Here is a 12276-nt window from a genome sequence, read left to right on the forward strand (position 1 = left end):
AAAAGATTAAATATTTTATTAAAATTGATATAATATAAATGCCAACCTATTAGAAACTAATATAACGGTATGATACAAAAATAATGCATTTAATGACCAAATTGCAAGAACTGACATTACTATATGGGCATACAATTTTAAAAGTTTACATTGGCATGCAGGGTGTGCGGGCCTTACCTTACTTCCTTCCCACTCCTAGTTCTTTCCTGTCCCATCGTCGCCATAAGACCTATCTGTGTCGGTGAGTCGTAAAGCATACACACAAAGAAAACCTCTCATAACACTTCTAAATGTTCATCATTACGCTGACTCCTTAATATGGATTTTTTCATTATTGTTGTTTTAAGGAGGCCTATTACCCAGATCATCGCATTATGTGGTATAAGAACTTCGCAATTATATGTACCACTGAGCAATGGCAGTATCTTACAATGAACTACGTTCTGCTCGTTAGCGAACCTCGTTTTTCTGAGACCGAACGTACTACTACCTCAGGTGGTAGAATGAATGATGACATAGCTGATTTCATTCAGCTGTTTCAACCAAGTGTTTTTCTGTATTAGACAAATAGTTACTAACACCTGCCAAAGAAGTGGTATCCTATTGTGTGACTTATTTATTTGTTTATCTATTTGTATTTCGGCAGCTCAGACGGTAGAGCGCTGGCCTTCTGAGCCCAACTTGGCACTTTCTATCCTGGCTCGGTCCGGTATTATTTGAAAGTGCTCAAATACGTCAGACTCATGTCTGTATATTTACTGGCACGTAAAAGAACTCCTGCGTGCCAACATTCCGGCACTTCGTCATCCCTGAAAACCGAAAAGGTAGTTAACGGGACGTAAAAAGAATATAATAATAATTATTATTATTGCTATTATTATTTGTATTTTATTCATCATACAACAAGAACTTAATAAATTAGGACCAAAATTATCATCATCATCATCATCATCATCTTCCTTCCAAGTATTGGTCCATGTGTCCCGTTACCGTCTTGCATTTTGCCTCCATCTCTTCATCGGACGTCCTACAGATCTTTTTCCTCTGGGTTGGTATGAAATTATCTCTTTTGGCAATCTACCAGGTTGCATCCTTTATAGATGACGGTTCCAGCTTTCCTGATAACTGTAGATGTAGTCCGTTATCGGTTGTACTTTCAGTTCTTTTAGTACCTCTTCATTACTTTTATGGTCCCATTTTGTATACCCTGCTGGTACGACGCATGAATGTCATATCTCGTGCTGTAATTCGAGACAAGTCTTGAGATCTTAACGTCCATGCCTCGCATCCATAGCAAAGTGTTGGTTTAGCTAGGGTATTATAAAGGCGCAATCGAGCGTGTTCCTGAACAAGTTATGGTTTCATGATGTCTTATTATTCCTGTAGTTTTTGTGAATTTATTAATTTTTCTGGCAAATCTAATTCTGATTGGTATGGTAAGTTGTACCCGAGATAATTGAACACATTTAATATTTCCAATGTTGCATTATCTAAAGATATTTTACTAGATATCGGTTCTCTTTTCTTGAAGGCCATTATTTTTGTTTCTCTGTTGAAATGATCATATTAATATCTGAGGAAACATTTTTAGATTGAATACTGATCTTTGTAAGTCATCTTCCGTCGTAGCCAGTAATGCAACATCATCAGCATATAATATGGCATCTAGATGTTGATCCATGGTGTCCTTGTTTCCAAGTTTCCATTACTGCATTCATATGTATTATAGAAAGTAGAGGGGAGAGTCCGTAGCCTCGTCTTACGCCACCATTTATTGATTTCCACTCGGTCTGGCTCTTGTTCAATTTTACAGAGATGAGATTGAATTTGTAGATATTGTTAATCTGTGGAGAGATATTGCCTTGTTTTAGAATTTAAAGCAATTTGTTTCCGTTTACCCGGTCAAAGGCCTTTTTAAAGTCTACAAATGCAATGTGCGTTTCCAAATTGAATCCTCTAAGTTTTTCTATTAATACCTTATTAGTGAAATATGCATCAGTGCAGGATTGCCCTTTACAGAAACCTTGTTGTTCATACCGCAATTTATCTTCTTAATTTTGCTGCAACTTATCTTGAATGATATTTGCATATATTTTATAACCTGAGTTAACAATGCTAATTCCTCTGTAATTTTCACTGTTTTTTTTTGTCACCTTTTTTACGAAGAATATCTATTGCTTTCTGTCCACTTTCTGGTGGGTTGTTTCCATTCACAATTCGATTTTAAAAGCTGAGGAATCTTTGTTTGAAAGTTTCTTCGAAGTTTGGTCTAGCTCTTCTAATGTTATACATTTCAATGTATTGTTGTTAGATATTGGCAAAGTTAACACTTATTTTTTTGAATTTGTCCGGAGTGTTTGAAAATAATTAAGTCAGTAATTTGGTGGTACTGTTTCAAGTTTTACCTCTACCTTAACTTCCCTGTTTAATTTCTTCAGAATTTTACAAGTTTGTGGTGTGGTCTTGTTAAGTCTGTTCCCGATGTAGATACAAAATTTTCCCAACTTTCTCTATGTTTTCGTCTAACTTCTCGTTTAGCTACTGCTCTCTTATAATTGTATTTAAGTTTATCTTCTATTTCACATATTGACAGAAATTTCTTGTAAGAATCTCTTTTTTCTGATATGACCATATTTCTCTCTTCATCCCAGATTCTCAGGCCATTTTTTCTCTTCCATTTTCTTTTTATTCCTAAACTTTCAAAAGCTGCTTGTTTCAAAGCTAAGCTAATATTTGACCATTCTTCCTCTACACTGGTACTCACTTGTTTGGCTTCAGTTAGATTATTAAGTCTATTTTGGTATAGCCATTTTATGCTTAGATCTCTTGAAAGATCAATTTTATAAGTTGTTTCTTTTACCAAAATTAACAAACTTCATATCTTGCTGAGGACCATTGGGAATGATATCGCGGGCCGTATGATTGACACTCCTGACTTAGATGATAGAAGTGCAGCGTTCTGAGCTCTGGTTAGCGGGTTCGATGGTCCGGTGTTATTTGCAGGTACTCATTCGTAGTTTTAAATTTATCAGCAAGTAAGTGAACTCCTGCGGGGTAACATTCCATCACCATGGCGTGTCTAAAAATCGTAACAATACTTAATGAGACGGAAAAGAATATTTCTTTTCTTTTTGCAACTTTAGGATCTCTCAAAATAATCTAATGTCGGGACTTCTTGATTTTATAAAATTTCAGCATTCTTTGTCTAGCAGCTTCCCTCCTTTACACTGTACATTGCAGCATTTTAATTTGTGTTTATTGATTGTAGATCTTTCCTTTTCCACTTCAAACTCCTTTCAGGTTTGTTATCAAAGATGCCAAAACTGTGCTCAGTCTACCGATTCTGCTCTCTTCAGGTGTCCATAGAACATTCCTTTTTTCCCCTTGTGATATATGTAACTATCTCAATAAGATAACCTCTTCTACTTCTGAAACTACACTGACCTTCGACCTATTTTTCAATCAATCTATCAATCAATATTCTAAAGGCTAATTGCCTTGTCGATCCAACCCACTCTTTTCTTTCATTGGCTGTTCGTTTCAGTTCCATGTAATTGGCACAACCTAACCTCTTCTTGATGTCGTCCAAATACTTAATCCTAGGTCTTCCTCTCCCTTTCTTTCCCAGCAATTTCCATTCAAGTATGTTAGTGATTAAAGTATTGTGTCTGATGACATGTAAAATAAATTTTAATTTCCTGTATTCCATTTCGTTTAAAAATCTCCTCTCTTCTTTAACTTCCCTTAAGACTTCCAGGTTGGTTTTTCTTTCCGTCCAGCTCATTCTGGTCATTTTCTGCCATATCCACATTTCAGCAGCTTCAAGTCGATTCCTTTCTAATTTACCCAGAGCCCAACTCTCACTTCCATACTGAAGTGTACTCCATACAAATGATTTTGCAAAGAATTTTCTGACATCTATATTCATGTGTGTGCTGGTTAAAATGTTTTTCTTGCTCATAAATGCCTGTTTTGTCAATGCTATTCTTCTCTTTAGTTCCAGAAAGCATCTATTATCCTCCGTTATCATACTACCAAGATAACAGAAGTGAACCTATTATTATCTGCATTACTATTGTTATTGTTTAGATATAACAAGTCCATGGCGTGTTTACGATGAGGGAAAGAAGTTAAAAAGCCTGAAGCTCGTCGAACTCTTGGCCTTGAAAGCAAAAAATCAAAATGCAAGTTTTATTAATGTTGTATGTACGTTGTTAATGTATTGTACAAACGACAATGATCTCGCGATCTACGCACACTCTGCAGTAAAGACCACTTCTTGCACAAGAAGACTGGTCTGTCATCAAAGATGATTTTAAGTACGGTAATCTGTTGGATAATTCACAGCTACTGGCAGAGCGATCTCTGACCGAGATAGTGGAGAGCGTCCTAACGGTACACGTCAAGGACGTATACTCCTGTCAATGGAAAGGAACGCAACCAACCGAACAAGCTCGCGAAGTCTGCAGTAGCAGCGGCGACAGACGTGAAGTATGTCAAAATACTGTACTGCTGTGCAGGATATACAGACAATGAGCGGACGAAATATACGAGCTCTTTGGAATATTGGAACTTACTAGACCAGAAAACCGAAATTAAGAGGATTCAGTTCAGAATTTTGCATTATTCCGAATGGCAGTGATTTCAGAATGATTTTATTGAATGATAATCTCAAATTCTTTGGAACTGTTTTCTTTTCTCGAGAGGGTCCCATTTGAGACAGACATTTGCTTCCATCTGTGTCAGAATATTTACAAGTTTCTTTTCTGCTAGATCTCTCTTGGTCAACTCATTGTCTGATCCCTAAGGCATTCTTTATAAGGGCTTACTGTCCTATGGCATTTTCCTACATCTAGTCGATACTCATCCTTGGAGCGCCCTTGGCTCCTTGGCTGAATGATAAGTATACTGAACTTTTGTGCAAAGATCTATGGGTTCAGTTCTCACTTGGACCGTAGATTTTTTATTTTGCTATTTGCTTTACGTCGCACCGACACATATGCCTTATGGCGACGATGGGATAGGAAAGGCCTAGGAATTGGAAGGAAGCGGCCGTGGCCTTAATTAAGGTACAGCCCCAGCATTTGCCTGGTGTGAAAATGGGAAACCACGGAAAACCATCTTCAGAGCTGCCGACAGTGGGGCTCGAACCCACTATCTCCCGATTACTGGATGTTGGCCGCACTTACGCGACTGCAGCTATCGAGCTCGGTGGCCATAGATTTAACTGCGTATGACTATTTCTTCTGCCTAGGAGACTGGGCGTATGTGTTCTTAATACACGCCTCTTCATCTACATTCAACACATCACAGTACCAACCACTACAGAAACATACAATAGTGAATATATCCCTTGCTTTACGTTACACCGACACAGATAGGTCTTATCGCGACGATGGGATAAGAAAGGGCTAGGAGTGGGAAGGAAGCGACCGTGGCCTTAATTAAGGTACAGCTCCAACATTTGCAAGTTGTGAAAATTGGAAACCACAGAAAGCCATCTTCAGGGCTGCCGACAGTGGGGTTCGAACCCACCATCTCCCGAAAGCAAACTCTCAGTTGCGCGACCCTAACCGCACGACCAACTCGCTCGGTAAACCGGTTAATGAAGAAGTGGTCTTAATCTTAAGTTATTTTAAGAACTTGAAAATCAACGAAAGAAACATTTGCATACATTTAACTCACACAACGCTGTGGGTATTTAAATGATACGTTTTCGTAATGGCTTCATTACGATATACTGCAAGAGAGAAAGCTCATTGTAGAGATAAACTCACAGGATGTGTAGCCAACGTATGTCGGCAAGTGAGGGTTGAGCAAGTGATATCCTGATGTCAGCACAACCCTGTTTCGGGCTGTACCAGATTACTGAGCAGTGATAACTACATTTTTAAAACAGTTTTCATGATCACATCATCCGCAGAATATGTTTGTTTATAATAATGAAAGGACATAACCGTGTAAATTATTATTTTTTGTTTATAATTTATTGACCATTTGCCAGGCTGGGTGGCTCAGCCGGATGAGGCGCTAGCCTTCTAACTCCAACTTGGCAGGGTCGATCCTGGCTCAGCCCGGTGGTATCTGAAGGTACTCAAATAAGTCAGCCTCGTGTCGGCAGATTTACTGGGACGTAAAAGAACACCTGCGGGACTAAATTCCCGCACCTCGGCGTCTCCAAAATACCGTAGATGTAGTTAATGGGACGTAAAGCCATTAAACATTATTGACTTAATTCAACTTAAATGTCTTACAACGGTACTCCGTGTCTACGGCAACCTGTATTTGGTACAAAAAGAAACCAAAAGAAAAGAAGTACTAACATTTATTGAAGGAAGAACCTCCGAACTAAGTGGGCGGGTCGTTAAACATGTCTTCAAGGACGGCAAACCTTCGCGCTGTAATTGGAAAGAGAGCAGCTTTCTATAAGTGTTCTCAATAAGTAGATCATAACAGCATGCACTATGCAAATGATTGGGCGAGCTCCGAGTGCGCTTCTAATTGCTCTCGACTTTCTTCGCTGCCGATAATTAATGCTATTGGTGAACTTTCACGAAGGAATTCCTCAGGTCAAGCGATTGGTCAGGTCTACGCCCTCAACATGTTAATTGTAATTGATTTATTAATTTAATATGTTATCGATGTCAGTACATAGGTAATCGCGGGAATATATAATAAGATCCAGTTCTGAGTGAGCGTTGACTGGTAATGAATTATTAGTATCCCAGCTTTCCATACACTCGTGATGAACTTTACGTGAAGGATATAACTTGACACGTCTGAAGAAACTTGGGATTTTTTTCTAGTTGCTTTACGTCGCACCGTCACAGACAGGTCTTATTGCGACGATGGGACAGGGAAGGGCTAGGAGTGGGAAGGAAGCGGCCGTGGCCTTAAGGTACAGACCCAGCATTTGCCTGGTGTGAAAATGGGAAACCACGGAAAACCATCTTCAGGGCTGCCGACAGTGGGGTTCGAACCTACTATCTCCCAAATACTGGATACTGGCCGCACTTAAGCGACTGCAGCTATCGACCTCGGTCTTGGGATGTGTAATCCATTGAACCAACCAGACAACTCGTCAATAGAGGAATATGCTTTTTCTTCAAGGTGCTGTTTTCTGTTGTGTGGCAGGAATCCTGCCTAGGAAAAACGATTAGGTGAATAAATACTCTCAAATCTAGTGTAAACTACAACTTTATAAGGAATTTGAGTTTGGAACATGGGATTAAATTATTTTAACTGTATGATAAGTTTAGTTTTGAACAATCTTAGACAACGTATCTTCACAATATGCATTGAAAGAGGTGTTTTTTGAACAAATTTGTCGCTGCGCGAGCAGTACCTCGTATCCCACAATGCTCTTCCCATCCATTATTCTCCTTAAGACTGGTCACGCCTCCCAGACATACACGCACATGCAATCCATCAGAACAATGTTCTTTACATTCATTTTCCTATGCCTGTATGTAAAGGAAAATTAACTTTATTGTACCGTACTGTACGAATGTATGTTTTATGAAGTATTTACGCACTCCTACAGAATAATGCAATTAAGGTTCATTTTCCTTTACACTTGAGCACAGGAAAATGAACGCAACGAACGTTGGTCAGGTTCTATTTACGAAATGAAATCCAGGTCAAACTAAATGTTCCCACAGATGTAAAAACAACCATCTAGAACTGGAAGAACCAAGACGTATGGCTTCACTGGGACCGCTTTTTACTGATCCTCGTCTCGAGTGGGAGTCACCCAGTTGGTGAGATGTGATTATCAAGGATCGCAAATTAGTATTTCATTGGTTTCCCAAAATTTATTCACTTCATCCTTGCTCAAAGTCCACTGCTTCTCTCCCACCGCAATTACTGCCTCGGCCAACAATGGGGACCCTTGGATTATACAGTTCTCTACGGAGCATCTCTCTAAGAGAGAATCATCATTAAGACTGTTGGCCAAATAATGATGTACAAGGAATTTCTTCCATTATTTATTCCCAGATTGTCTCTGCCGATTTTCCCATCAAGTGCCTTGATAATTCTTGTAAATAAACTTACCATCCATTTGAGACAAGCAAGGCAGCCCATCTGGGACGCCGCATGTACTGGTGCCATACCATCCTTGGCCCGCACATACAGCGAGCCTCCTGCCTCCGTCACCAGGTACTTGAGCACATCCAGGTGTCCCTCCTGGGCCGCTAGGTATACCGGGGTCACGTCATTGTCCATTTGTGAGTTGGCACTGTAACAAGGAGTAAAATCTTCCGATAATGTATAATTGCTTTAAAAATCAGCGTATGGTACTGTATTTCTCATTTAAAAACATTATGAAAGAGAAATGAGCTTTTAATAACCATAATTTTCACTTTAAAGTGTATTCCAGTTTTTTAAAATATTTTTTACAAGTTTATTTAAGCCGCACCGACACAGTTAAGTCTTATGGCGACGATGGGATAGGGAAGAGCTAGGAGCGGGAAGGAAGTGGCCGTGGCCTTAATTAAGATACAGCCCCAGCATTCGCCTGGTGTTGAAACTGGAAACCATATTCAGGGCTGCCAGCAGTGGCGTTCGAACCCGAATGGAAGCTCATTTTTCAAAAATAACGGACAGCATCAGGAGAGACGAGCATGACTTCATATAATGTAAAATAGATACGTCTTGTTACACTGACATATACTGGTTAAATCCCGACAATCGTTGTTTCAGGTATTTAATTTAATTTAGTTTAGTCTTTTTAGATTTGTATTTTTTAACTTTTTGTTTCATTATTAATATATGCTCGTCGTATAAGGAATGTATTTTTACAATTATTTGTAATAACAATAATAATATATTTGCTTTACGTCCCACTAACTATTTTTACGGTTTTCGGAGATGCCGATGTGCCGAAATTTAGTTCCGCAGGAGATCTTTTACGCGCCAGTAAATCTACAGACACGAGGCTGACGTATTTGAGCACTTTCAAATACCACCGGACTGAGGTGAGAAGGCCAGCGCCTCAACCGTCTGTGCCACTCAACCCGACTATTTGTATTATTATTATTATTATTATTATTTTCGTAAGTCTTGTGCAGTAGAAATGGATCTTTCACCGTCTACTTTAATTGGGGAAGTGCCCCTTTTATAAATAAATAAATAAATAAATAAATAAATAAATAAATAAATAAATAAATAAACACACAACGAAAAGATGGATTAGTTAATACGTCTTTAAGAACTGTAGCATACCCTAGTTTGTTTACAGGAAATAACTGTTCTTAAGGCTTTCGGACAGGTTCTGCCCGTCTGTCAGTTCCCTACTCTGCACTAATTAACGAGATAAAAGGAGAGGACGGGATGCTTTCCCATTCCCATCACGATACGAACATGTCACAGACTGGGATGAACATAGAAATCCGCTAAGAAATGTGCGTCAGTTCCTGCTTTACCTCTACTGATCTTATCGGTTTGTGCACGCTCGAATACAACAATCTCGTCGAGCAGCTAGTTAATATATCTGACATTCAATGTACGCGAGTGCTCATTTATATTTCTGCATTTATTATTATTATTATTATTATTATTATTATTATTATTATTTAAATATCGTTTGCGCATTCAAGGAAACCAGATTTACTCCAGGTCAGCTATCAAAATGAAGCTCCATGTCTATAATTATGATATCAACAGTCCTGCAAAATTACAAGCTTACTTGCTTACTTAAGGAACGAAAACATAACATTGTATATCCTGCTGATAAATCATGGCACTGTTTCGTCGATCGGATTTTTTTTTTAAATAAGCACTCAAATTTTAAAACAATCATGAAAATTTGTTATAAATGAATCTTACAATGTATTTAAAACCTTGTGTTTCCATAGCCTCCAGAAATGTTTAATAGATCGTATAGATTTCATTGTTACTGGTCAGAGTTCTTCCGTTTCGTATCCTTCGTCCATTTCATAGGGATTACATTTTTTTTGCTAGTGGTTTAACGTTGTACTAACAAACTAAACCAAACCCTATGGCGCAAAAGCCCGAAGAACCATGGCCTACCAAGAGCCCGCAGGCCTGCAGATTGTGGTGTCGTGTGGTCAGCACGACGAATCTTCTCGGCCGTTATTCTTGGCTTCCTAGACCGGAACGTTGCACTAATACATTGAAAGGCTTACGGGGACGCAAAATGGGAAAGGGCTAGGATCAGAAAGGTAGAGGCCGTGCCCTTAATCAAGGCGCCTCCGCGTCCTCATTGTTGCAACGATTAGGACTTTCTCGTTCAACTAATAAAATGAGAATTTGGTTATAACCTCCGTTTCCTTTTCTTAAAACTATCAACACCACCACCACCTACAAGCTAGGTTAAATATTTGACATGTGTAAGGATTAAATTTCCACTAATAGTTTTCGTGAAATTTATCCTCGCGACCTGTGTTGTGGTTATAGCCACCATTAATATTTCGTAGTCAGATGTCATATGAAGTCTAAGACACTTATAGTTGTCACCCAAGTGTGTACTATTTATAGAGGAAGTAAAGGAGAAAGTCAAACGATTACGTGAATTAAGAAACGAAATGGCAAAGGAACTATTTTCTTCTTGAATTGATGATGATGATGATGCTTGTTGTTTTAAGGGGCCTAACATCGAAGGTCATCGGCCCCTCTTCTTGAATTAACTCTCCCCTTGTACTAATACCTCAGGGCAAAGAATTATATTCCTCAGTTCATCTTCAGGATGTTTCATTTCAGTAAGAAATTGAATATACTCTTAACATTTTATATTTGGATGCTATTCTTTCTTCTATTATGGTGCCGAATTACACACTACATCAGAAAACGTTTCACTGAAATTTCCTTGATGATATCTCTCTCTCTCTCTCTCTCTCTCTCTCTCTCTCTCTCTCTCTCTCTCAGATAATGCTTGCCAGTACTTTCTGCAAAGTAAGCTAAAAGAAATTTGTCTCTTGCCTTTCAACTTACGAATACAGTAGAATTATTTTTACAAAGTATGGCAATCTCTGAGGAGATCAGGGTACGCAAATAGTTCCACGGTTCTTAATCTCGGGACTAAACAAAAGAGGCTGTAGTTCTATGCTAAAACTTGCATCATTCAAACCTATTCACGATACTGTCAGTTTCGGTTTAAAACATTATTTTATCAAACAAAACTTCGTTTTATAATATGATATTTCTCTGGGCGATATTATTATTATTATTATTATTATTATTATTATTATTATTATTATTATTATTTCGTTCGCCTTTTAGTGTTCTATCGCCTCTACTTGACCCAAAACGGATCCTGTGGCATGACATTTGCCTCAATTTCATTTTCGAAAATGAAACTGTATTGACCTAAACCCTTTCACAGGAGTTGCTATTGAGTGTCCCCCAACAGGTAGGCCAACATTGAAGCTCGTTGAAATAGGTCGAACGCAGGGTCTAGCGCCTCCTTGTCAGATATAACCTGATTTTATGAATTTATTATAGTAGGTAAGTTTTAATTAGAGCCCAGGTCCTTGACTGAATGGTCAGCATAGTGAACCTCGGTTCAATATTCCTTCGGTTCGTTTCTCGGCGGAGCCTCGGATGTTATTCTTCCCATTCAGGGACAGTAAAACACGTATCTTCATGTACCTACAACACACAACACTATCAACCACCACAGAAATATACAATAGCGAATACATCCCACCACGTAAGTTTGGCGTCATGAACATTCGACCAAAAAACTGGGATTAAATCTACATGCGATACCAACCCCATGTAACTGAGAAATGGCCTGGAAAATAGGATTTTAATGAAAAGAACATTGTTAACACTATCTTGTTCAGGTTAATAAAATGATTTTCATTCATGTCAATTACTAAAACAGGTTTCGGTACCTGTTAAAGAGTTTCTAAAGTAGCCCTGATAAAATCGCACATTATATTCTTGAATGAAAGAGATTTTGTTAGGAAATTAATCTCATGACTTGGATGAATGGATGCACATTATCTAGGAACACCTTACAGGAATAAAGTGGGAAGAAAAAGAAGTGGAAATTGCTCAGGAGAAAATATTTAAATATATTGAGAAACTGCATGGAAAAACTCCCTATGCTTCAATGCAAGCCTATTTTTTACATAGCAGCTGGCTGGATCATTATCGTGAAAAGTTACCTACGTAACGTAAACCGTTACCGGCCGGCTCGTGAAATTTAGGAAATATAGTGGAGTAGCTTTCTGTCATAGTTTGTAAAGAAAATTCATTCTTGATGAGACTTCGAGTAATGAAGTGGTCTTTAGTCCTTGTATCCTTCAT

General features: G+C 38.5%; 1 protein-coding gene across 2 annotated transcripts in view; it reads right to left on the reverse strand.

Moving 5' to 3' along the window:
• Positions 1 to 12276, reverse strand: part of f (forked) — a 241483-nt gene that overhangs the window by 135200 nt on the left and 94007 nt on the right. For both annotated transcript variants that reach the window (XM_068225272.1, XM_068225271.1), the window contains exon 2: positions 8056 to 8239. In XM_068225272.1, coding sequence (XP_068081373.1) covers positions 8056 to 8239 — 184 coding nt within the window. The remainder of the gene's footprint in view (positions 1 to 8055; positions 8240 to 12276) is intronic.

Source organism: Anabrus simplex, chromosome 1, assembly GCF_040414725.1.
Source record: "Anabrus simplex isolate iqAnaSimp1 chromosome 1, ASM4041472v1, whole genome shotgun sequence".
In the NCBI taxonomy this organism is placed as follows: Eukaryota; Metazoa; Arthropoda; class Insecta; order Orthoptera; family Tettigoniidae; genus Anabrus; species Anabrus simplex.